Source organism: Sturnus vulgaris, chromosome 4 (genome assembly GCF_052056855.1).
Source record: "Sturnus vulgaris isolate bStuVul1 chromosome 4, bStuVul1.hap1, whole genome shotgun sequence".
NCBI lineage: Eukaryota > Metazoa > Chordata > Aves > Passeriformes > Sturnidae > Sturnus > Sturnus vulgaris.
The window spans coordinates 52,131,977-52,158,740 of NC_142246.1; the positions used below are offsets into that span (position 1 = coordinate 52,131,977).

The 26,764-nt window shown below is 39.4% G+C and overlaps 1 protein-coding gene across 6 annotated transcripts in view; it reads right to left on the reverse strand.

Annotated features, from left to right (window-relative positions):
• Window positions 1-26,764, reverse strand: part of BMPR1B (bone morphogenetic protein receptor type 1B) — a 142,156-nt gene that overhangs the window by 19,416 nt on the left and 95,976 nt on the right. For 4 of the 6 annotated variants that reach the window (XM_088163963.1, XM_088163965.1, XM_088163962.1 and 1 more), the window contains exons 2-4: window positions 10,059-10,215; window positions 2,653-2,755; window positions 1,609-1,711 (exon numbers count right to left, since the gene is read on the reverse strand). In XM_088163963.1, coding sequence (XP_088020089.1) covers window positions 1,609-1,711; window positions 2,653-2,755; window positions 10,059-10,198 — 346 coding nt within the window. In that variant the 5' untranslated portion in view covers window positions 10,199-10,215. Of the gene's footprint in view, window positions 1-1,608; window positions 1,712-2,652; window positions 2,756-10,058; window positions 10,216-13,254; window positions 13,801-13,893; window positions 14,001-14,106; window positions 14,961-26,764 lie in introns of those variants that run through there. The other 2 variants (XM_088163960.1, XM_088163964.1) reach the window with 2 other exon arrangements.

Below are 26,764 nucleotides of genomic sequence, written 5' to 3' on the forward strand. Positions count from 1 at the left end.
CGATAGTGTGAAAGCTTATTTAAAAAAAAAAATTAGTATGTTGAGTGACTACATCACCTTTTGTCTGTCATGCTAAAATAGTCAACTTTGCAACACAGAACAGCTAGAACCCTGCTCCAACTCTTAAAAATTTTACTTTTAACAAGTATTCTCTCTGTTGTTCAACGGATCTGCCACCACGGTTCCCAAGCAATACTTTATTTACCCTATATACACACAAAACAAACCCAGCATCGATCCAAACAACTTCTGCCACTACCACAAGCTTGGTTCATTGCTTTCTGTATAAGTAGCGGATAACACCGCCAAATAACTAAAATCTTAATAAGATAGATGTCTAGTGTTAGATACCGATTCAGTATTTTTAAGTAGTCCTAATGTAGAATAAACTCAGCCAGTAGCAAGAAGAAATCATGGCAGTATTTTCCAAACTGATATTTAATGAAAGACCAAGTAAGTGTGAACAAATATTGACTGCTTTTTGGAGCTTCTCTCTCAGTCCAAAGAACTTTTAAAAATTAAATAAACCAACAAAGTAGTACATAATTCTTCTGCTGGAAGTCAGAATTTTATGAGGTTTCGCTGCCTTAATGCCTTGCTAGTAAACAGTGAAGTATTTACATACTACTCTCCAAAGGCCTGACTCTGCAGCCCATCTGTGCAGGATTTCACAGGCCTGAAGGGAACAGCTTACATGAGTGAAGGCTTTCTCTGAGCCTGCATACGTGTGAGTATCTGCTGTTGGTGAAATTAAGAGTGCATCTGCACACCAATCTTCAACACACAACACCACGATTATAAATTCTTCTGCAACTCCAAACTGACTCGACGCTGACTACCACAATTCCTGCTGGTGCCAAGAGCTTTTTATGGATGAATTTACACTTGCTTAGGAATACAATTCTATAAAATGTATTCTGAACACCCAGACAAAAATAGTTTTACCAGCTTTCAGAAAGTGATGTTTAAACAAACAAAAATGCTTAAACCTTGCCTCAGTATCTACTAAGTTAATACATGCCCAATTGCTCTCGAATAATTTTTTTTTTTTTAAGTGTGTGAGTTCTTATCCTATATTCTATTTTCAGCTACATTTTTCACACAAAAAGTACACTTTAGTGGGTCATTATTATCCTAGTGCAGGATGATTAGGTCTTGCAAATAAGAAAATCTTAAAAGACTTGTGTCAACTTGACCCGACCAATTTGTGTGTGGAGTTATGAATGACAGTAATGCATGTTACGTGGCCTGGAGAGAGGATTCAATTTTATTATCTGGCTAATAAAAATAAGTCAGCAAGAGTCATCCTCTGCCATGACCAGCCTAGGTCTTTGAGATGATCTGTGATAGCTCAGCAGGTCTGTACTAGGACAGCTACTCTAATGCATCTCCAATGTGCTGGCTGCATGTGTGCAACAGAAATAACAGCAAGCATCAGCACCACTCCACACACAACCTACAGGAATGGGGAGATACTGTTTAATGCCATTTATATCTCTAATCACACGCTTTTGGATAGAGGTACTTCAGTCTGCTCTATTTTTCCCTGAGGCACAAGGAACAACAGCAGGAAAAGATCAGCTTAGGACTGAATTTTGTTCCTCTTACCACGATTCTTCAGTGGTGGCAGTGTAGGGTGAAGGTGCCTGTTGCAGTAATCTTGGCCTGTGCAACATTCAATAGATCGTCTTTGGTGTGGAATAGGAGTGTCCTGCAACAAGAAATTTAAATAGACAGCAAGTCATTCTGGCACTTGAAAGATCTACTTGCTAGCTGGACTGCAATCTGCTACACATTTCTAGGATGTGTGGAGTAAGGATTTCTGCCAACCAGCGCATCCAGCAATATTTCTCCAGATAATTAAGACATTAATTCACTCCTAAATTACTCTTGTTGGTGCCTTAATGCTGCAGAAGGGACTGACTTTCTTTAATGGTGCAAGTCAGAAGTGTGAAGTCCCATGCATCCATCATTTAGACCAAAAATGAGTTAATACAGATATCCAAAACAGGTTAGCCAGGATAACACAGGAATTGCTGCATGGACTAATTCAGCTGCAGCTTTTGGTTTCCTGGGAAGCTGAATAAAATACCACCCATTAGCCGTAATGATTAGACCACTCCTGTACTCATCTGAAACCATTTAAGGTTAACATGAGGAAAGGCAACCACCTCAGAACCACCTTGTTCCTTTTTTCACACCCCTTCTATTCCTGCAGTGATACTTGTTTTCCATCAGGTGATCACTCTACTTGAAGGGAATATCTGCCACCAGAAGTCCCAAACCAAAGTGCAACTGCATGTAAGACATAGATGTTGCTGCAGTTCATCAAATAATATCCTTGCTAACTTTAGCTAGCATGGAGATTTGAGGAGTTAGGACTGCAATTCTCTAAATCCAAACTTCCTCTGAGTGGGAATGTTACTAGTAGCAGCAGTGCCAAAACCAAAAACATGAGTTGTAATTATTAGGAGGAGCTATAGTATCATCTTTTGGGGATACAAATGCACTCCCCTCAGTAATCAATGCAGATCAACTACCTGCTAAATGAACAGAAGTGAAAAACATGGACACAGCAATGTCTGCTGACTGCACTTTAATTGAAAACTATCAAGAATTCAAGTGACACTCTGGCAGAAAATGCTTCCTCACCCGACACTGGAAGTCTGATCCCTCTAATCCAAGACATCCCTTGGTGACCAAGTGTCCACCAGACTCATCTTCTTCTATTATGGTGAAGCAGTAGCCATCGGTGCTGTGGGTTGGAAAGAAGGAATCAGGAAAAGACACTGAAGTAAAAAATATTGAATACTGTCTTAAACTTTGCTCCCTGCCAAGCAAATCTGCCATTCACAAATGGACACACTGGGGCTGCTGCAGACCAGCTCCTGCACACACAAAGGAGGCTGTGCCTCGGAGCTGTGCCTTTACCTTTGCAACACATCACAGCCTAAACTCCACTAACAAACACCCCAGTTCTCTGCCTGTGGTCATCAGTGTGTGTCAAGACTTTGGAAACCTGTACAATGCAAGCTTCAGAGCTGCACAAGGTCTGCCCTGAGAGCAGGAACAAGGCACTGGTATTTGCACCACGGTAGAGACCTGAAGGAAGAAACACTTTCGAGATACTAAACGTAAAATATTATGATGAGTGATTTGTGATTCCTGTTTTAATTGTATTATGAATTGCAACACTCCTGTGCATGAGTCCTTGAGTTATCATCCTCACCCTTCATAGATGTTTACTTGGGTTATAAGCCTGAAGTGATCCATAATGCTTCTGTTTACAGGAACGTGCACCAGGGAGGGCAAGTATACTAACAGATGGCTAGATGGTGCTGTGATAAATGTCCTTCCTTGATGAAGGTCAAATGCCTGAATGCTATGGAAAGAGGGAGTGGAGGGCATGGAAAGGGTGTCTGCATTTTATTGAGACTGCTGTACATTAAGTTCTCTGCACTCTGAGGGGGATACATAAAGTGTATGAAACAAAAACTGACTGATTTGCAAGAAGATCCAAAAATAAAGAAAAACTCTTTAATATAAGGCATTTAAGTCATAGAAAAATAAAATATTCTGTTATTGCTCAGGAAAATAACATTGGCTATTATGTGCAATGAGTATTTTTCAGAAGAGAAGAAACAAACTCAGTTAAAACGAGGAAATAAAAAGAAAAAAAGATTAGAAAACTTAAATACAGCAAAATTTCAGATGATTTGCTCCTTACTTGAATGAAACAAGAGTCTAAAGAGCACCAGCAGCAAAGGCAATGAAGATGTAGGAAACGAGAGCCACAGTTACACATTTAAGAGACAAACACAATTTGTAAGTATTAGCTGTACAACCAAGAGATGCTGCATAGGATCATATCAAACATTTTCTCTGGCATATTTTTATATTAGTGGGGCAGGGTCTAGCCACGGCAAGCTTATTACTGCAAATAATAATCTATCATGGGTTACTGACTTCAGGATCTGAAAAGTAACCAAGTGCACATCACAAATTATTTTACTGGAGAAGCCAGTGATGACTTCTACCCCTCTGATATTGCACATAGGAGGGAGGAAAAGGAGACAGTAACCCTTCTGGGCAGCAACCACCTTGATGTCATTGCTTGAGCTGAAAAGATAGGAACAATAGGATTGCCAAGAGAGACTGTAAGGAATCCATTAGAGTAGAATATTATATTAGATTAGATTTTATTTGTTTGCATGGTGCCTTTGATTCAAAGTAATGAGTAAGTTTAACCCAGGGGACACAGCAACAAAACAATAAGTTGCTATCAAACAAAACACAAAAATGGACTCCACAGCTAATAGGTCACAGCAAAAACCCCAAAACACTGGTTCATCAAAAAAAAGCAGGGGAAGGAAAAGTCAAATTGTTTGCAAAAGGGAGAAAAAGAAACAGAAAGTCAGCAGTTTTAATTCTATTTCTCTGACTTGTCATATGGGACTCTGATTCTTAGACTACTTCTGAAAATTAAATTCAGGCTCCTCATGCACTTTAATCCCCCTAAAAATTTTAGAGTAAAATTTAAAAAGAAAAAATGGGTTTGCGTAGAACAAAACAAAGAAGTTATAAAGCTAAAAAAAATTAATAAATCATGCTCTTTACTGACTTTAGAATAATGAAGGAAAAGTGAGAAGGAAAAAAACCCAGCATTGCTGAGCAGAATAAACACTGGTACTGTTTGTGTCTAGAGCTAATAAAAATCTGAACAACAAAAAGTTTTCACGCAATGTAAGAACTCATTATCTTTTTGAGAATTTCTGAGGTGCTTGGGTGAGAGGGAGAAGGGACTCTTTTGAAAAGAAAGAAGGATCTCCTACCTGCTTCCCCCCTCTCAACCCTGACCTGTTCTCCTGGTTCACAGATGAACCACACACTGCAAGAGAAGGGCAGGGCACACTCCTGCTGTTTTATTGATTACCCCACCTCACACCTGATTAGGGTAGAAATGAAACTGTTCTTACTAATATAGCCAGTAAGAAAAAAGTCATAGATGTGTGCAAAGTCTCAAATGTTATGTTTATTTTGCTGACTATAGAAAGAGAAACATCTGTACATCGCTGATACTTCAAAGTATAAAAAACCTATTCTCCACTTCCTAGAAAAAAAAAATTTGTAGTATAGAACTGCTAATTTTAAAAAAATCTGCAATGCGAGTTCTAATTTTGTGTAAATTGATTCTGCAAATGGTGTGTAAAGAAGAAATTCAATGTGCTGTTACTGGATACATCTGGGTACACATCCAGTAACCTCCTCCACTGAAGCACCATCTTATTAAAGTATGGTGCAGGAGAGTGATTAAATTCACTTTGGATGCAATCACTAATAAGCACAGATCTGCTATATCACATATTTGCCAAGAGTCAATTCTTACAGCCAAGTCAAATGCCAGGAAAATAAAGGGAGTTAATAGTGAAACATTGACAGACACTAATATAGAAGGTGCTGCTACAATTACAGATTACCATAAAGAAAGCAGAGATCTTAACTCAGACCTTCCCTAAATGCCACAAGAGAGGAACCAAGGCCCACAGCTTTGCATCTGCTCCCACAGATGTCCCCACTGGCCAGCAGCCATTTCTCACAGAAGATGTGATTCCTCAGCTACCAAAACCTGCTGAAGATTTCCTATCTGGCTCTGTGAGTATGTGACACAGCCAGGGATGGCAACACATAAAAGCAACATCTTTCCCTCATTCAATGCCTATCGCAAAGAGATAGGTAACTTTCATAATTTGATGAAATGACTCCTTATCTTTAATTTGATTTCAAATGAGTCCATACAAATATTATTACTTTTTTCCACTCCTACTCTTTACACATTCCTCATTTTGATACCAGAAAGAGCACAAGCATCTTTTCACTTCCATCCAAAGCAACATGATAAGTCCCTGAACTCTTTTTAAAATGATTAAAAAAAATTCCTGTATAAAGGAGAAAATTTTAAAATAAACATTAAAAAATTGAAAGACTAACATTTAAGATCTCACCACAGCTCCTTTATCAGAAAACACTCAGCTTTTCCGTAAAAATTAAAGTTGATTAAAATAAAGGCTGTCTGAACTCAGTGCTTTGGCCACTGTCAAAGTCTTTTTTCTTCTACACACCAAATGACAAAGAAAATTCAATCATATTGTCTGGAGAACAGGGAAATGAAAATAACATCACTCAAGTGAGTTATCACCCTTTGTAACACTGAAAAAGCAACTTAATTATTTTATTGCTTTAGATAACCAAAGACACAGTTGGGCAGAAATACAATCTAGTAGGCAACACATAGGAACTTAAACTTTATCAGCCCAATCTTTAAAACTGTCAGCATTTATTTGTGCATGAAAATAGAATGCGACAAGGCACCTAATTAGCCTCTGCCTCTACTGCAATCCCATTACAGTCAAAGCCAATTAGACGTAACACCACGTTTTAAAATATGCAATTAATTATGATTAGACAGAAAACTTGAAATGGAACAATAAAACAAGGTCCTGGTTCAAAGCAGCTTTGTCCTTCTTTACTGAAAGCCTTTTATGAATCGCACAGATGTTCAGAAAGAAGAATAAAGTTTCAACAGGCAGCAGTTCAACACTCCCTTTACAAGCAGAGGATTGTGAGCCTTCCCCAGAGGTTTGAAGTGTCAGGGCCTTGAGTGTACTACCCCTCTTTCCCCCTCTGGAGAAGCCCTGAGCAGTGGCACCAGAGTGCCTGTCTCCAGCCACGGGAAGGGCTATTCCAGGAGCTGTCTCTGCCCACTATGGTCACATATCCATGGGAAAATGGGGTCCTGGTGAGTGAGGATATCCCTCCCTTGATGAACTCACCCTGTAATGGGTTTTCCAAAACTTCACTGTGCTCACAAGACTGCTCAATTTTTTAAAGCACACTCTAGAGCTATGGCTTTTCTGATTAGATAGAAAAGCATTCTGCCTTTTTAAGCTGCAGTGTTATCTCTCTAAAGTACTGTTGGACTTAAACTGCACAAGTACAAAGAAAGGGAAATTCTGTATAGGAACACAGCAGGCTGATGGAGGATTTAATGTAGATGTGGTTAAAGAATATTGGCTTTTAAATTTCTACAAATATAATCATGGGCAGGATTTTAAATGGCCACCAGATGTCCTCATTTTTATATAAACACTCAGACTCCTGGTAGTATGGGCTGGATACATACTTTAAAGCTGAATACCTGTGGTAACAGATAAAAATCTTCATGTGAGATGACAGATTGCTTTCTATGAGAAAATTTTAATGGTGATTGCAATAGGGCTAACTATTCTATTCTGAGAGTTTTAATTTAAGCACAGCTGGAAATGTTTTTGCATTTAACTTTCAGAGGTTCTTGCTCCTGGGCTCATAAAATGCTTCACTGCTTTAGTAAGATCCCTGGCAAGGACAGTGGCTGATGCTCTCCAGAGCCCAAGAGCTCATCCAAGTCCTGGCTGTGGATGTACTCAGCGAATTTCCTGGGTGTCAGAGCTTAGCCAGGCTCCTGTGTGCCCCAGAACACACTGGCTCATTCCTGTTGGGCTGGCACGTCCAAACTCTTAAGGTCCAAGCACAGCTCAAAGCTTAACAGAGTGACAGAGCTGACAAGAAGTTTGATTTTTAAATTTTTCTTAAAAATATAAAACGCAAAATTCTTTTAGTGGCTACATCTGAGGCAAGCAGATCATGAATGCAGTAACTTTCAATCTGAAGCAGTAAATTTATTCTTCAAACACTGCATTCGATACTTCTTGAACTTCAAAATGGGGAAACTTCCTTTACAGTGATGTTCAGCGATTCCCCCGAGTGCTTTAAAATTGTGCCAGCAGTCATTCACACAGATTAAAATACAAAAATTACTGCCTGACTAGCAGGATCATCGCAAAACTCAGGGGAAACTAATAATCCCCTGCTAACCTGGTTGGTTGTGCTCAAATCTTTTGAGACTTGGTTTCTATCCAGCCAACTTACCAGACACATAATAACCAGCTAACCAGACACCTAATAACCACTCTTTCCCAACAGTAGGCTCAGGATCTTCTTTTTTCTGTAATCCACAATTCCAGCTGTGTAGTAGGGAATTAAAAAAACTAATTATTACACTAACAGTTAAACAGATGCAGGGAAACCACGGAGTGTTGAGTGCTCCACACCTCACTGCAGCTCTCACACCAAGGCAGTGGGAGCCATAGCAATGATCACTATCATGAACAGGATTACTGCTGATGAGCCATGAAGGTAGTGCATTTAAATTAAATTAAATTTGTTTTCTATTACTCCAAACTCCTCAGCCATTTTTCACTTACACTGTTGCTCACTGGGCAAGTGGCAAGGTGGGTACTGCTCAGGTGACAGCACAGGGCAGGACAGAGGAGCTGATCTAAAGCAAGTCTCCTGACTGTTCCAGGAAACTCCTGGCTGGACAGACAAGTGATTAATAGTTGATGGATAAATTCCAGCTTCGTTTATTATTTTGATGTCTAAATTGGAAAAAAAGAATTCTGGCAGCAAAGCAGAATATTCAAGCCTGAAGTCTTCAAGGATTACGAAGACAAAAGGAGTTACAATTTTGTGTTTTATTACCACTTAACTGCCTATCCTTGGGCATCAACACCTAAAAAAAAGTTTGACGTTTGACACCATAAAGGAGACTGAAGAGAGTTTCTTTAAAGTACTGCAGTGAGGGAAAATGCACAAATCCATTCTAACGGGACACTGACTCATGGTTCCATGAAAAATACTTCATGTCAGTGATGTCTACAAAGCAACGTGCAACAGCAGGCCTACCCAGCTGGGGGATAAACCTTGTTCAATCAGTTCCTTAACTCTGATCCCTTTGTGCCTCCTAACTAATGGATTTGAAAGTCATCTGCACATTCCCTGTTGCTGTGTGTGTGAGACAGCACGTATGAAAGCTGTGGCTCTTGCTGGGCAGGAATAGGAAACAGCTGATTCACGCTGCAGGGGATCTGCAAATTGATATCAGAGTGGGATTTTATAGCTTTTTAAACAGACTGTCATGTGAGAGCAGTTAGGTCTAACTCCTGGCTGGAGCATGGGCTAGTAGGAAGAGATTAGAAAGAGGAAATTTTATTTACAGCTGTCACCAAAACTCTGATACATTTTAGTAAGAAACTGCAGGCTGAGAAGAATTAAGTCAGGCTGCAAAACCACACTCAAAAATCCAACAAAGCAATCAGTACCTTCAGCAACCTTAGGCTTTCCCTGCTTATCTTTTAAATAGTCTGCCTTGAAGAGCTGAACCTCAAGCCAAAACAGAGGTTCATTCAACCTTCACAACCTTCATTCAACAGCTATTCTATGGGTCCAGCAAGAGCTGCTTTGGGTAGGAGAACATCAGCTTGGTAACCCCACAGGTGCCCTCAGTCACCTCTGCTTGCTCCAGCCAGTGAAACACAGACCAGTGCCGAGCCTTCAAGGAGCTTGTGCACATCTGGACCTGCCTCTCCCCCAGGGAGCCAAAAGGTTCTGAGGAAGCAGAGTCCAACCCAAATGAGAAATCTGTAGCGCTCTAAGCCCAAAATTAAACAGAAGGCTACAGCTAGTAGACAAAAATACTCAATGCTTCACCTCAAGATAGTTTTCCTTTCAGCATGGAAACAAAAAAAAACCAAAACCACAAACCCAAAGCCTTAAGGACTTACAGATACAGCTGCTGCAGACACAAACAAAGACAAGGGTTCTTATAAATAGTATTCTATTGAGAGAGATTATAAATCCATAAGCATTTATTGACATTTCAATGTATCTCCATTAGGTCTCCTCTCATTAACTGCACGCACGTCTAAAAACAAATTTCAACCTCGAGAATATTTCATATGCAATGCATTAAAACAAGTATTATCTAAAATTATAAAAATGTGTATATCCTAACAAAACAAAACAAAATAACCATGCAGCTGATATCTAAGTAAAAATTACTTCTGATTTTTAGACACAGTGAAAAACAAATGATTTACATATTACTGCTTAAATAAAAACTGTGACACCCAACTTGGGATTGCTTTTCTCATGCATCATCAGCAGATATCTGTCCCACAAACCTGCAGGTGCTGTTGACTGAGTCCTCAGGGCAGTGGTGGTGGCATTGGCAGGACAGCTTCTTCTGGGGAGGAGCAGGGGCTGTACTCTCACCATCTCTTCTGGTCTCCATGCTCAGCTTGCCAGAACTTCGCAAGGGCATGATGTCTGGAAAACTGGCTGTAAGAGAGGAAGAAAAACAAACAGTTCTAGGCTGTATTGCAAGACCTGAAATGAAGGCCTTTAAGTACTTCTATCAAAATTTAAGAAAGTTGTTTGAGATGAGCGTCCACTATAGACTGTTTTTCTGTAGTTTGAAATGGTCACCATGGTTGAGGCTTATTGGACTTCAGTGGTATTAGATCAGGTACTGATGTTCGAGATCTGCCACTGCCAAGGGATATATTGTGCTTTTATTGTTATATATTGCACAGTACAGCTTTTCTTCTATTGCATTACACAGATCAAATCCTTGGTTACACCTTTGAGCTTTCTTCATCTCTACAGCACTCGGCACAGATCTACATTCACTGAACCCCATAAGAATCAGTGGAATTTATGGTACTCCAGACAAAACAGAACATGGGCATACAATTTAACAAAGACTTAACAAAAAGTGATGTTCTTTCAAATTCAACAGCACATTCTGTCACTGAATTGCAAAAGCACCGCTTGGAAAACAAGGGAAAGAGCTCATTTCTGTAAAAGAAAAGTCTATAAGCAAAGTAAAAGAGAAAAAGGTGGTTTCAGATGAACAATGCTGAAATATATGGAGGTGATTGTTTCTAAAAATATCAGACTACTGAATCTCCATGGAGCTGGTGAAGTACAGCTGGAGATGTTGGTGATAGGCTGGGAGCTGTTTAAGCAACCTCCTTCTCCCAGCTCTACTCATAAACATCAGCTTTCAAGCCCTTGTGAAAGTTTTAAGCCTCAAAGACAAAAATGAGATTATCATGAAAAGCTTCAACTGGCAGTTCCTCACTCTCCTTTTGGTTCCCTGTAAGAAATTTTACCAAAGGGTCATTTACAAGCAGCTGTCTCCAACAGAGTCTTGATTTACTGTTAAGTCTTTATAAACAATTGGTATTATAATTATTTTCACTGCTCTTTACTCAAACATTTTCCCAAATCTCCATTATTAAGACTGATTTATTGTGGAGCTGATAAAAAAAAAATTGTATCTTTTTTAGCTCCCTATGGAGAGATAGGGTGGGCAAACAAGCAGAGGGGATGGGGACAAGCAGCTACACTTCAGGGCTTGGACTGCAGTCAACAACTGAGGTGAGACTGAGGTTGAAGGACTCTCAAGCAGTGAAAGGCTGGAGGAAGCATGGGGCCATTCTACCAATCCTTGCCCTTAGGAGGACTGAAAAGCCCAGCCTGGGCTTCTAGGAGCATGGGACCAGGCAGGGCACATCATGCCTCCAGCTGCACATCCCTCCTCGCCTGTGCTTGCTCTGGTGGCACAGGATAGGCACAGACAGGCACTGGGAAACACAACTGGAGACAGGCTTTAGTTGTCTGCAGTGTAACACGAGGCAATGCAAGCTCATTCCCAGTAAAGTCAGAAAAAAGCTGTAACTTGTCAGCTCTGGGAGAAGTGGGGCTTTGCACATAAGAACACTGCACTTAGAGAAGTGCTAGTCTTTTTAACATCACAGCCCTTCCACTCCTTGCCACAAGAGGTATACTAATAATATTAGGGTGATACACATGAAAAAGAATGATTCACCATGCTAAACTAATACTCCTCTGAAACACAAAACTCATACAGCTTGACCTTTGCTCAGTACCTCTGTATCCCACTGGAACCAACTGGCTTCTTGATAAGCTCACCTGTTTCTAAAGTCAAACCAGACAACCAGTTACAAAAGATATACAAACCAAGGCTTGTAACCCTTGTGCCCAGCATTAATATGGAAAACTGGATTCATGACACAACTGGCTGTCAGTCCCACATTATTTTCACTAACATTTGGCAAAATCAAAACTAAATGCATGAATGCATATATGTGTTGTGTACTTGCAGCTATACCTTTAGATGAAGTAGATGCTTAAATTAATGGGAAAAATGCACTGTTTGTTTCTCCTAGCATGATCAGGCAGCCTGTGTATAAAAAATTAATATCAACTGATGTTTGCTCCCTGGGTCACAGGATTAGGGACTACCTAAAATCTCTTCCAATCAGCAATATTTGTCAACATTACATTGCTACCATTGAATGAGGAATGTTCAGCTATTAGCACTCCTGTCAAGGATTTTCAGACTTCAAGCTTATGAGGCAACTAAGTGAACTTCTAGCTCATGAGTGTAATAATTTGCTCTGTACATCATTTCCACAGCTACCTGCAGTTTTAGCAAGGAACTTTCCACAACAAAGAGTGTAAAGACAAATGCTTTTTACACCTACCACAAAAAAAGGGGGAAAGGTTTAATAACACATTTGATGGTGTCTGAATATGTTAAATTTAGGCAGCTAAATACCATTCTCATAATATATACAACCAAAGATCATTCATTTTTCCAGCAAGCATATAAGACAGTCGTACCCCAACACAATCTGTGGCCATCACTCATCAGCGATTTGATCATAAGCAGCTCCTGCAAAAACTTGCCATAAACAACAGCTTATGCCCCTAGACCTGGCTGTACTCTCAGACATAAGAAGACAGGCAAAAGTTGAATTGAAATAAAAAATATGAAGTACCATCAAAGCATCACAGGTTATTTAGAGATGTAGTTTGGTTTTGGGAAAATTTAGGACAGATAGGCTGCCATTCAAATTTACACCTTCCAAGAGTTGGAATTAGAAATGTAGCCTAGTATTTTGCTTCTAATGCCCTGGGTCCAAACTAGTGCAAAATCATTGCAGTTCAGGGTCAAACATATTAAAATGAATAAAACTAAAACAGGCAGGAATGAGACACTTTCAATCAAGCTCTTTTCTGTCTTCTAAAATGTAAAACTTCTCACTCTATTCTCTTGCTCCTTTCATGCCTTCATTTCCCGGCTGCTAGCTAAATGGATAGGCAGATCTTTTGCCTCTGAAATTCAGGTGTCTCACCCATCAGATAGCTGTGGAGCATGTAGGAACTCCTCCCACTCAGAGCTGAGTTTCTATAAGGTCTCTTGGCTTCTAGGTCTGCTTGAATTCAGCACGAAACCGTTTTCGAGCAGTCCCTTCCCCAAAAGGAAACATGTAGGAAGGAACTCACAAGAGAAGTGGGGAGAACGTTCCAGCTTGGCAACAAGCTCCTCCTGATTTCAGGTGTGGAAAGCACAGTTTGGAATGGTGAACAGCTTGTTCATCTTGCATTTGCTGGTGTTCTGTAACAAACACATGTTGGTCATGCAGACCTGGCTCTGTCTAGGGTTTAGAAGCCCTTTGGGTTTTGAATGCTCTCCTAGAGCCCTGAAAGCAAGAGATTTCAGGATATTTAAGTTTGGTGGCTTCTTTGCTGTAGCCTATTCTGTTGCAGTCTGCTCATGGTCACCTTCCCATCCCTGATGCACTAAGCACAGCTTGGGAGAACTGCAGAAAAACAGTGGTATCAAAAATAAGGTTATTTTAGTCTGCTGAGAAACTGACTGCATCAGGGAATTCATCAAAGCAGTTGAACACCTGAAGTTCATCACTAGACTAGTACAGATTCATCAAGTTCAGGTGAGTTTCTCAGCTTAACTATCTTCTTCCACTAAAATTCACCAGCATGTACAAAGCACCATCCACCACAAGGACTGTCAGTCAGCTGCCAGGGCTTTGATGTCACTTTAGAGTACTACTCGTGAGAAATATTTTCCTCTATAGGACTGAGACCACTAAAAACTGTGATGCCTCTGTTATGAATCTTTACCTGAGAATGGGGACTGTGTGCAGAACGCTACTGCTTTGTTTCTTCCATGTGTTAGTGTGTCTCTCCCTCCATGCTTTCCTTTACAGAAAAGAGCATCTACAAAGATCCTGAATCCAGGAGAAGGAGAACAATGAAAATAAAGTGCTGTAAAATGAAAGTCATTCTCATGGTCATGTAGGATAACGTTAATGTCTAATTTAAGCCCCTACTAACCTCCACTGCCAACAAATAATCCTTCTTGGATATAGTCTTCCATCTATCAGCACTAAGATTTGCAGCAAAATACTTCGTCGTGTGGCAAACTCCTTCATGGGGTCTCAGGGAGTTCTGCTGTAATTTTTTAAAAGTGTGAGAAGCAATCATAGATCCCCACTCCACAATGACAATGAAGTAACTATGAGGGTGAATTCTAACTTGGTCTTAAACAATCGTGTTGCATGTTGGTTTGACAGGTCTGCAGTGGTACCTTGCATACAAAAGGAAAATCACCTATTTAAGCTTTACATTGGCTCATGTAGGTGCAGAAAAAAATCTGCTCTAAAGAGCCAGTCTCTCAGTGTACATTCAGTCCTCAAATTCTCTGCCATGGCTGCCAATAAGTACTACAGCCCCTGCCAGCTGTAGCCATAGTTATGTGATTTGGACAGAAATTTCTCCACTAGAATCTGGATAAAGCCCAGTAACTCATTTCACACCAGCCCATAGCCATTGGATGGTAATGACTTTTGGGCACTGCTCCGATTCAACAAGTCTGGCAATGCAGGAGGTGAAAAGCTCTTTATTCTGTTCCTCTCTATTCTGTGGTTTGAATTTTAAGCCATCCTGTTCCTGGAGGATGAAGAATTAGCAGTAGTTATCTTAACAGATTGATTTCTGTGCCACAGCTGTGAGATTTATGTGCTGTCAATGCAGTGAAAAAAGCAAATCCCTCATGACCTTGCAGGAGTCTGTAAGGAGTAAAAGCCAGACTTACTCCTTCCCCAAACAGATGCTAAGGACAAAAGAAAAAAAAAAAAAAGGTATCAGATATTTGTGCTGACTCCTTTCTACACAGGGTATTTGAAGCCTCAGATTGGTTCAATACCATCCACTCACGTTTTCCCAGTCTAATCACAAGCACCCTCTGACTGGGAGCAAGGCTTACTGCTTCAGAGAAGGCACACACCTAAGAAGCTCTAACACATCATGGAATAACTGTTTCAACTGCTCCTTTGGACTGGAAATTAAGGATATTCATACAAAAGCGTCTGAACAGTAATTGAAAACAAACCAAACAATGCAAACCTGAGAAGAAAATCAGTCAACTCGATAAAATAGTTAAGATGGAAATTTTAAACCACAAGATGACTTAATCTATGCCCTGCACTAATCTACATAGTGTGCTTTCCCTCAAAATAGACTTTTATTAAAATACAAAAGTATCTTGCAACACCCTGCTAGAGTTTCCTACGCCATAGCATAAACCACAGCCTGATGACTTCCCACCAGACCAAAGTTATACCATCAACATGATTGTTTTAGGAGAAAGGGGAATTAGTAACTGCTAACTCACTGTACTTTACAGTTACCAGATAAAATAATTTCCATGGGATATTTTCTGGCAAATAGTCAGCAATGAAAACACAGCACAGTTAAAAGACTTGAAATAAATTACACCTCTTAACTCAGCCTGATCTACTGTATAAAATAGTCAAGAGGTAATAGTAAAACACTTTTTTATTGGTGATAATTATGTAACAGAGAAGGAATACTGGATCATGACAGTTTCCCTTTGCTGGATATTCAAGGCTACCATAAAACTCAAGGAAATGTCACTTGCTGAGACCTTCATATTTTTGATCCAAAGCCACAGTAAACAAAATCTGGCATTAATACACCAGACAAAAGCAGCACACTTTGCTTTTCAGTGTGTGACTATATTGCACTAGTGAGCCCAAATTGGTATCAATCTGTGCCTGAAAATGTTTGAAATGTTTGAAAAAAACATTGATATATAGCCACTGTAATAAACTGACATACTACAAAAAATGTCACATTGTAAGGCTTATGTATGATTTGCACCATTGCCCACCTATGCTGGATTTCCTGTACAACAAAACACAGAGAACCTACAAGTTGCTCCTTCTCATCTATGTATTTCAAAATTTGGAGTGGTTTTGTTTCTATTCATAACACAAATAAGGTTTAAAATCAAATGTAATTTTAAATAACCTGTCAAGGCAGTTTTCTTAAAAACTATTCTTGTCCATATTCATAGAATTGCCACTGAGTGCCAATATAGCTACAAGCATCCAGCACTATTTTAAACTATGTCTTTATTTTTCAGAATGATCAGCTAAAAAGTTTAGCATGTAATGTAACAAGCTGTGACACAGCCACTGAGAAAAGACCCTCCAAACTAAACCCATTCCATACTACTCACAACTTACAAATACAAAGACTTCTTTGGTAATACAGCCCACGGAAAATGCACCTGTAATTTGCTCTGTTTTCCTCATTTCTAATGCCCCCAGTTAATCTTTCTCATTTTCTCATTTGGAAGAAAATGGGAATTGGTTGGCACATTTTTCATAGCATGAGACAATGCACCAACACAATGTAAAAAAAGTAGAAAAGAAAGACAACTTCAAAATTTCCAAAGGAAAGTGCATGTAAAGTGTTTTATCCTGTCAGCTTGGACTCAGTAAAATCTATCCCTATCCACTGTAATTCCCCATTAATAAATATTCTCCAACTATGTCAAACATCTTGTCTAATTCTACCTGCTACAATCCTTTGGTTTAATGTGTAAATGCTCCATGACAAAATAAAAGTTTCAAAAAAATGAATTAGTCTTTAATATTTGCAAAGGTAAATGAGCAGATAATTCACATAATTCTCATTAAGATATCAACACAACTTATTTATTTTTAATCCCTTTCCAAGAAATGGCTATAGCATTTTACACAGCAAAGGTAAACGTGTTGGAGCTATCAATCTGCAACAATTAAATGCAAATACTAAGGTGAGATCCAATGTCCAGTGTGAGAATGACTGATTCTTCTGGACACAGAGAAAACGGAGATATTGAAGGCCACCTCTGCATCTGCCTTCAGTGCCAAGACCATCCCTCAGCAATCTCTGACCCAGAAGGAATGCTTTAAGGAAGACATTCCCTTTGTCAAGTAGGATTGGGTTAGAGAACACCCAGACAAATTTGATATCCACAAGTCCACAGGCCCTAACAAGATGCATCGATGAGTGGGGAGAGAGCTGGCACACACCAGAGTGAGTTTACTCATGATCATCTTTGAAAGGTTGTGGCAATCCACAGAGGTACATGACAACTGGAAGAAAGCAAATGTCACCCCAGTTTTCAAACAGGGCAGGAGGGAGGAGCCAGGAACCGACTGGCCAGTCGGCCTGAGATCAGCTCACTTGGATCGAGCACAGTGCTAATAACATCAGGGTGGTGGGTTTGGCCTCATATGGGCCATTCACTCAAGAGCTGGCCTTGATGATCCTTGAGGATTCCCTCCCAAGTCAGAATATTCTGTGAAAGGAGAATGATGGAGCACCTCTTTCTGGAGATCATCTCTGTCAACATGAATGACAAAAAAGTCAGTCAAAGATCAGGAGTAGTCAACATAAATTCACTGAAGTTAAATTATGCTCAAATCAGGGGATAGAAATTAGGGCACAAATATGTCAAAAAGGCAATTTGGATATAAACAGCAGAGTCTGTGCCATACTCTACATTTAAAAAAAATATTTTAAAAAATTTGAAAGATTATTGTTAACATCCTAAGGTAGTTACTTATGTTTCTAAGCTGCAAATCACCACATATACTTGCAGTTGCAATCAGAAAACACCGAATGTGATCATCAGGAGATTATGCAAATGTCACTATCAAGTGATCTTGAAAACTCTCCCGAACAGCAGCAACAGAGCAAAGAATATACAGATGGGAAGCAATGCCAGTTGATACCATTGCTACTAATCCATGCTTTGCTGTCTGATCTTTAGGAAAGCAGTGAAGATTGCACTGGGTAAGCTGCAGATTTTTACTCATTATCATTTCAGATGATATTGAGATTGAGGCATTCAGACAATGGAATTTAAAAGCAACAGCAAGAGACAGCTTTGACCTCATGGCTCTCTTAGATATGTTTAATAAATCACTGTCTCTCCCGTTGCCTTTCCAAACAGAAGAAACACAAGAGCACCATGTGGTTGAAACAAAAATAGTGCCTGGAAGATAAAAATACCAGCTAGCCATTCTCACCTCAAGATCAAAGACCGCACCTGGATATTTAAATATAATGAGCATGTACACATGCCATGCTTGCAGAAACCAGTGCCAACACTGTTCAGAGGTGCCAGTGCCTTTCTGACTGAGGTTGTCTGTTCAGGAGTAAATGTGACATAACCCCAGCTCAGCCTAAAGAGCAACTACTTCATAAATTACCATCTCCTTTCTAATTTCTGCTACATTAGTGTCATTCCCTTTTTATCTCTTTTTAAGAATAAATTAAATAACGTAGATATTCATAAAACCAGAACTGTCATATAGCTGTCATGGTATAAGCATGCTATATTTTTATTTTTTCAAATTCTGTAGCCATATATATATATATTCCTTTAAACTCAAGTTTACTGATTACCTTACCATGCTTTCCAAATCATGGGGACAATGATTCTTCCTACCAATTCCTCTTCCAACTTTTCCTCAAGTGCTTGTCTACCTTCCAGAAGGACAGATTATTAGGTGTCTGAAAAAATAGCTAGTATTTTGATAATTTTTCATGGATTAATATAATCTGTTTCACCAAATCCCACATGCTTACAACACTCTCAGGAATTAACTATTGCTGAATGAAGTGCTCAAGGATCTCCAAGAATTTTTCTGCCTGGAGGCAAATGCCACCCTGACAGGTCACCAGGCCAAGCAGAGTTATAAGCAACTGAACAAGTGACAGTATAAATTCCTGCCCTGTTAAGCTGCCAAGGCAGGGACTGCACTGAACTGACTGCAGCTACTGTTGGCCTCACCACACACGCTGCACAGGCATTTGAACTGCATGTGTGGAAACCGTAAGCAATGAAGAAGATCTTTGTGTTCATGAACGAGGGCTGAGGCACAAACCTTATCTTCTGCAAACACGGCTGAATGCTACAGAAAGTGTCATTGACTTACTCACTTTGACAGAAAACAAACAAATCCATTTAGAGAGGCAGAAAAGCACCTCTACTGCAAACCAAAATTAATTGCACGCATGGAACAACAATAATGAATTCTGACCGCAGACAAAAGCGCTACGGTTTTCCATAAGTGTTTCCCTCTCCGAATGCTCCAGAGCTCATGTCTGGGCAGGAAGGGGATGTGTGCCACCCATGCCAGTGACACTGACACCATCAAACAGTGCCCACCAACAGGCTTCCACGCTCGCCCACCCACTTGGGCCTCTGCAAGAGGAGGAACCAGCCCTCAGCCCCACTGTGTTTGCTTGCTTTGTTTTTTTCCCAATGCCACACAGATGTATCTTCACAACTGCACTTCAAACACAACCTCAAAACCTAAGAAATGTGCACTGCAAACACCCTCGGCAAGCTCTAATCCCATGTGCTCTTCTCCTCAACCAGAAATTTTCAAGAGATGCATAACCACTTTTCTTTCATTCTCTACAGATTTCTCTACTATTCTCATCAAATGTAAAACTTTTTTTTCAGTCCAGACGGATATGAACAGCAATGAATAGGAGAAAAAGTACATTTGTTTTTATTATTTGGCTATTTTTCTAATTAACTAGTACTTGAAATGTATAGAACAGATGCAGCATTTTAACAAGCATTACTGACATACACAAGCAATATATATCACTGAAGTTAGACAGAACGGTGACTATCACTAAGGCTAAAACCAGTCCCAGCTCTGAAATTCATGCTACAATGCAAACCTGGCACCAAAATTAGCCTATTACTGCCAAAACACTTATTTTTAAATTAAATTCAAATCCAAAGTTTAATATAAAGGAGAAAAAGTGAAACATCCTTTCAAGTTCAAGATCAGGCTGATTTCCAAGTACTAGCTCTTCTAAAAATCTCTTTTTTTCCTCAATCCTCACCAAAAAGGGTAACAGGAAACCTTTTATTTTATCTGCAGTGTTTTCTCTGTAAATCTATCACCTTTCTCCTTAAATCTAAACCAACCAAAAGTGCACCTAAAGGCTGCATCGGCCTCCTGTCCAAACTCTGACTCCCAGTCCAAGTGAATTAATTGGAAATCTCCAGAGAGTGAGTGTGCGTGTGTGTCCCTGCAGGAACCAAAGCTGCAGACACAAGACCCTGTGCACCACGAGCAGCTGGCTCCCTGCTGCCCCACATCTTTCCAGCACACCAGCAGCACTGCTTTTCCTTCAGTCTCCCTCTGACCTGCCTGAAGAACCCACCGAACTTCACTGTTTTACTTTTTTTTCCCCAGTGACTTCAGCGCTCCGCACAAAGCAGCCTTTAAAAAAAATTTAGAAAAGAAAAGAAAAGAAAAGAAAAGAAAAGAAAAGAAAAGAAAAGAAAAGAAAAGAAAAGAAAAGAAAAGAAAAGAAAATGGGAAAGACGAAGGAAAGGGGAAGCACAAGTGCCTTGTGAGCTTGAGAAGCTAAAGCCTCCTACTTACACGGAGTTTCCACGCGCTCGCTACATCGCTGCCAGATTCCCCGAGGATGAGAGTCATGTGAGGAGGAGAGGGCGGCTCTGCTAAGCAAACACAGCACCGTAGGCCGGGCTAATCCTGCACCTGTGGCGTGTTATTCAGCAGTAAAGAAATGTACTCCAGGCTGCCTCTCCTTAATACGGCTCAGCTGTTTCCCTCTGCGCTCGCTTTGATTGTAAGCTGGCAAACAATATTATTTCAGCCAGGCGCAAAAGGGTATTCAGGCTACATGGGATGTGACAGTACAACGGTGAAGGAAAAAGAAAATCCTGGAATTACAAATAAAACAAAGATCCTGAGCAGTAGAGAATTTCTAACTCTTTCCAGATGGTTGGCAACGCCTTCCAAGGTCAGTATATAAAATGCACACTGAAGTTGGAGCCTTCTGCTCCTCACCTCCCTTTAACGTGTGACTACTTGTGATACGGGATACACCACAGTGGCCTGGCCCTCATTTACCCAATCCAATACATATTTGCTGATGAGAGCAATCACAAGAAGGTTTCTATCAGGTTTTAGGCTTCTTATGGTACAAAAAATGCCAGTTGAGAACAGATTATGAAAAGAAACGGCATGCAACCAATGATTTTGCTTTTTTTTCCCCAGAGAAAGAGCCAGCAAAGAAGTTGTGATGCTGCTACAAGGGTGCACAAGCTTTATCATAGCACACCACTGAAAACCCCAAAAAATCCCCAAAAAATCAAAAGAAAAAAAAAGCCCAAAAAAACCCCAACAGCCCAAAAAACCCTCCAAAAACCACACACAAATAAACAAACAAACAAAAATAAAGAGAAAAACAACAACAACAAAAAAAGAAACCAAAAACCAACAAACCAACAAAACAAACAACCAAACAAAAACAACAACAAAAAACCCAAACAAACCAAAAAGAAAAGGACAGGAAACTTGATAAGCTGCATCAAACAGCATAAAAATTTGGTCCCATCACAGAACAACAGCAAGAACTTCATTTCAACGTAGAGTACATAGCCATTGAGAGCATTTTATGATCCTGATATTTGCTGTGCAAATTGACTAACCACTGTTAAAAATTCCCTGTAATTGTGATCCACACATGTTTATATAAAACAAACCAATATTATTTAAAAACAAAACCACACAGATTATTACATCAGATGCTTTAAATAATTTAGTTAACTTAATCTGGTAAATCAGATTTATTCCAGTTAATATGGCTATAATATACCACACCTCCTTCACATAACATCTATCATTTTCATGGTAGCATGTAACTGTCAGAGATGACCAACAGATGCTGTTACTAATGTTTCTTTCTGATATTAAGATGCAAACATCAGACACTGCAGTCACAACAGGCTCACAGCATTTGTACTGAAATGTTCTTCTCTACAAAATGATACTTCAGTTTCTGCTCCATCATTCCCTAATCTAATTCCACGTTTGGAAACTGGTGATGAAAAAAGGAGATATCAGCACAATCAGAACTACGTATCAAATTTCTCGGCGGAAGGTTTATTGCAGCTGCTGTTTACCAATGGGATTATTTCCAAAGAAATAGGAGCTATATTCCTATGAGAAAATGCTCATAACTAATCTGGAACTATATGAACTTTCAACTGGTTTCTTACAGAAGAGCTAACTCTTCAAGATGCTGACTGAAACAAGTTAGAGTATCTAGATATTTGATAGATCACAGAGTAAAAAGCAAGACTATACAACATAACATCGAAATAAAAAAGCTACCTCAAATTTCCTCTTTCAAAAAATTTGCATGTGTTTTTTTTCAAATACTTAATTCTTTTTTTAGGAGCCTTACATATGCTTTTGTAAAGCTATTTGATACTAGCAGAGGCAGTGGCTGAATTTTTCCTCCTCCATACTCTAGTCTGTTCCTAATTCATCTCTAGTTTACAGAACTACCTGTAACTCTATCAAGACTGCATGTACCAAGTGAAAAAGACAGAAGATGTCTAAATTTCTGCCAACATAATGTTAAACTGTGGTCCTGCTAGAAACTGCTTGGTATTCCTGGAAGCAATCACATTCCTCTCTTTAACTCAGAGGACATCCTGCATGTTCTGCCTTGTGTCTCCTGCAGCTTATTCATGGCCATGTCCAACAAAGTCATCTTCAGAGTTGTGTTTTCAATTTGCTTTCTTTGTACACTGTGGCCTTTGCAGTGCATGTGGTGCTACCCAGACTGTGCTCTGTACGAGCCTGCTGTTCTGCCAACACAAAGTTCAAAACCTATTTCTAAGATAACGTGAAAACTCAGAAAAACGATGAAAAACATGGAAGCTGGAGCATAAACAAGAGTGATATAAGTGTCTTTAAGTAGGAACAGCTTTCATACACAGTTCCTTTTACAACCAGTCACACACCTAAATGTTTACATTTAAACAGCTCTCAAAATAGTGGACTAGATGGCTAGGGAGACATAGGAATTAGGGACATAAGACTGTTTTGTATATCTCTAGCTGAACTTCACCTAAACCCAGCAAAAGCTTCCTGCTAGATTGCCTGTCCAGAACACTATGCTGGCTGAAATACCTCAAGGGTGATATCCACTTCAGAACACCTACATCTGCCATTTCCAATAAATACTCTTCTTGCAAGTTAAAAATCTCAGGAAAAGGTCATATTGACAAGCTGACAGAATGTAGAAAAATATTAACCCCTAACACCATGAGGCATCGTTGCTCCCCGTACTATTTTACTTTGATGGCTAAGCAAAGAACTTTTGTTCCCAAGGTAATAATAATAGAGCATTACTGATGGGTGGCAAATCCACTTGACTTTTCTTTCTTTTCCTTCTCTCTCCCCAGAGCATGTACTTAACTCCATTAAAAAGGAAAGCCTACCACTTTCCATTCACAACTAACCCAAAGGTCAGGAAAATATAAAAAAATCATCTTTCTTTCATTAATAAATTTAAATATCATATAAAAAGGTCTAGAACAAAATATAGTAATTGCCAGCTGCCTAATTATTTTCTCATCCTCTTCCAGGCCTCAACACAATGCCTTTGCTAGGCTGCCTGCCAGTGATGTTTGGAACATTAAAATACAACAAATTTCTGCAAAGACTTTGTGTTGCAAAATGTGCTCTGATGGGCAAAACTGAAGCAAATATAAGAGCAATCTGACATTATTCACCTTAAATGATGAGGGAAGGGAGAATATCGTGTGCTGTCAACTCCCCCTCAGGTTTGTATCCATATTCGTAGAACAGTTCAGTAATAGGGGGTTGGAGGTTAGAGGTGGCCAAGGACAAATTTTGGTTCCCAATTAACACCACTGAGCCATGAAAGCCTTGTCTAGCAGGCGCCATCACATCCAAACTATCCTCCCACTGCACAGGGCCCTTGCTCTCTGCAGGGTTCAGTGTCTCCAGGCTTGCTCAACAGTGTAAGCAGAGGGATCATTAGTTATGACTAGTAGAGTCTAGGAGATAATGTTGACTCTCATTTCAGGAACTATTAAGTTATAAACACTGCGCTGAAAGCCATTTATCTGCATTTTAAGATAAACATAGAAGCTATTCAATTAAGTAGACTGCAAGAAATAAGCTACAGATGCCAAATCAAACAACTTTTAAACTCCGAAAGAGAAAATCCATGCATTTAATAAGCACAGTTTTATACCACGAAATTACTCACATGGAAGTTCATAAGCAGCACAGCTTAACCACCCCACCGTGTCTGATAAAAAAATACAAATCAAAGTGCAATTACAAAACAGTTAAATCCAAGCAATGTAAATTACGTGCACTTACAATTTGCAAGTTCCTACCGCAGCCACCAGTGATGATGTACAAGGTTATGAAGTGGCAATTTTCATACAGCAGTATTTACATTTTATCTCTACATCGCTACAATTTGAAAATAAGATGCTATTCCAGACCTCCACAAATGAGATAAATGCCTAAGCTGTCATGTTCGAATCTGCACTTGCTAAAGGAGAACATTCTTCCTGAGATAAGCAAAAGAGTATGAAATTAATTTCTCGAGTCTTGCCAACTAACCAGATTTTTTAACTATTATTCATCTATTCATCTGAATATTATTCATCTATTTGGACATAAGACATGAGATCTTTAAGATGTAGCTTTAAAAAAATTTTTAAAAACTCCCAACCTTAAATCACTAAAAAACATACCCACTAAATAGCTTCCAGTAACCTTTAAAAGATGTAAAATATTAAAAGATGTGAAATACAAGGCGTTCTAAGAAAAAAAAAAAAAAAAAAAAAAGGATTTTTTTTTCCCCTACACACAAAAATTAAAAACCTGATCTTTCCTCGCACTTCCAGATGCCAGAGATTTTCGAGCCAGGTCTGAGGTCAGGCAGGGGAACACGCAGGTGCACCATGCATCAGCAGCTGAAAGCTTGCAAGGTTGTGCCGGAATCTGATCCGCCCCCCCCTTCCCACATTCCTGCCGGCATTATAAACGCTCCCTGAAGGAATAATACCCTAATACGGACTAATTTTCCACAAACAGCCCCAGCCTCATTAAACCTCTTCTTTATCAGCATTGTTCAAAGCAGTTTTTCTGGTAATATTGAACTCTCCTACGCCCATCTGAAGAGAAAAGAAACTCCTTTTATGTTCTCTCCAGTATCATTTCTTCTACTCAGGTCCACTGGCACTACACAATAGATTCAATAAAAATATTCAGTTTCATCATATGGTAGTAATGCCCTAAAGACTATGACATGGATTAAGGGAGAGAAAGAGAGAGAGTCTGTTCCAATAAAAAAAGAGATCACTCTCCCAACAGGATTTGATAGTTTTGTATGAGTGATTCCTCCCAGCAATCAGGCTAGCCCAAGTGAATTAAGAGGACAGTATTCCTGAAGCAGGTGTTTTTCAGAACCTGCAATTCTTCACACTCCTTAAATGGCCTTTTACCCTTCCCTAGAAAAATTCTTTTGCCTTCAGTGACATCACACAGACTCTGTTAACATGAACAGCCTTTGCCACTATAAAAATTAAAAAAACTTGAACATACCATCACCTAGCTTCATTGTGGAGACAAAAAAAGAGCTAGTCTGCATTCAAGCAGACTGTGAAGAAACAAAACCTAAGAGTGAGGTTATGACATGCTGAAACCCAGAGTGAGTCCTCTTCCCAAAGTGATGAATACCTGTGGCACCTTATCCCAGATGTTCCATGATGCACCTTGCCCTTCTGCAAGTCACTGCTGTGAATAACTATGCTCTTTTAAAATAATTTCTGTTTTGCAGATGAGAACTTTTATTACAAGTCTGACAGAAGAATGCCATCTGCAGACATTCCTTCTTCCCCAGCTCCATCCAGATTATCCTGAATGGCCTGAGACTTGAAATACAACAGAGGATAACACAATACAGAACAGAAAAGCAGCCAGAGAATTTCTGCCTATCCTAACCACACACTCTAGTAACAATACTGAAATGATAAATCCAATCGTACTGTGAGTTGCTAGTTCAGAGGAAAACAGCAGACCAAACAGTGCTTGCTGTATTTTCCAGTGATTCTTTTGCCTGCTGGTCAAAGTACAAACATCCACGAGAGATTGCCAGAAAAGTGGACAGCGGGAAAAGAAAATGCAGGGAAAACCACTGGGGGAAGGCAAGCCATGCATCCATGGCCTTTCTACCAGTTTAATTGCATCTAGCTGGGATATTTTAAAATAAATATAAACAAGCAAATATACTGTTTATGTATTATGCATATCAGATACAGATTCTATCTAAATGCAACATACATCAATAAATAATTAACCTGTTAGGGCTCTAAACTGAGGAAACACAGACTTAGTTCCACTGAACAAATCACAGTGGAAATGAAATAATTTGAAAGTTGAAAACAGTGCTACTATTCAATATGATAATGTCGATATAAGCAATATAAGTATGAAAGCTGTGGTCCTCATAACCATTTTTCTCATGTGCACAATGAACACAAGGTGTAACATTTTGTTCACACATATTTGATTCTAAAGTAAGGCACATAATCATAAAATAATGACAATAAAACAATGTTTGCCATATTTCATTACCGTTCTTCAAATCACTCTCTCATTTTTCCGCAACTTACTTCCTTCACAGTGTTTTAAAGATTTTTCTCCTTTTTAAAATATATTAGTTTCTTTTTCAACCCATTTGACTTCAGCAAAAATCAAAAAGAAGTTTCAACTAATGCCAACAAAACACAACA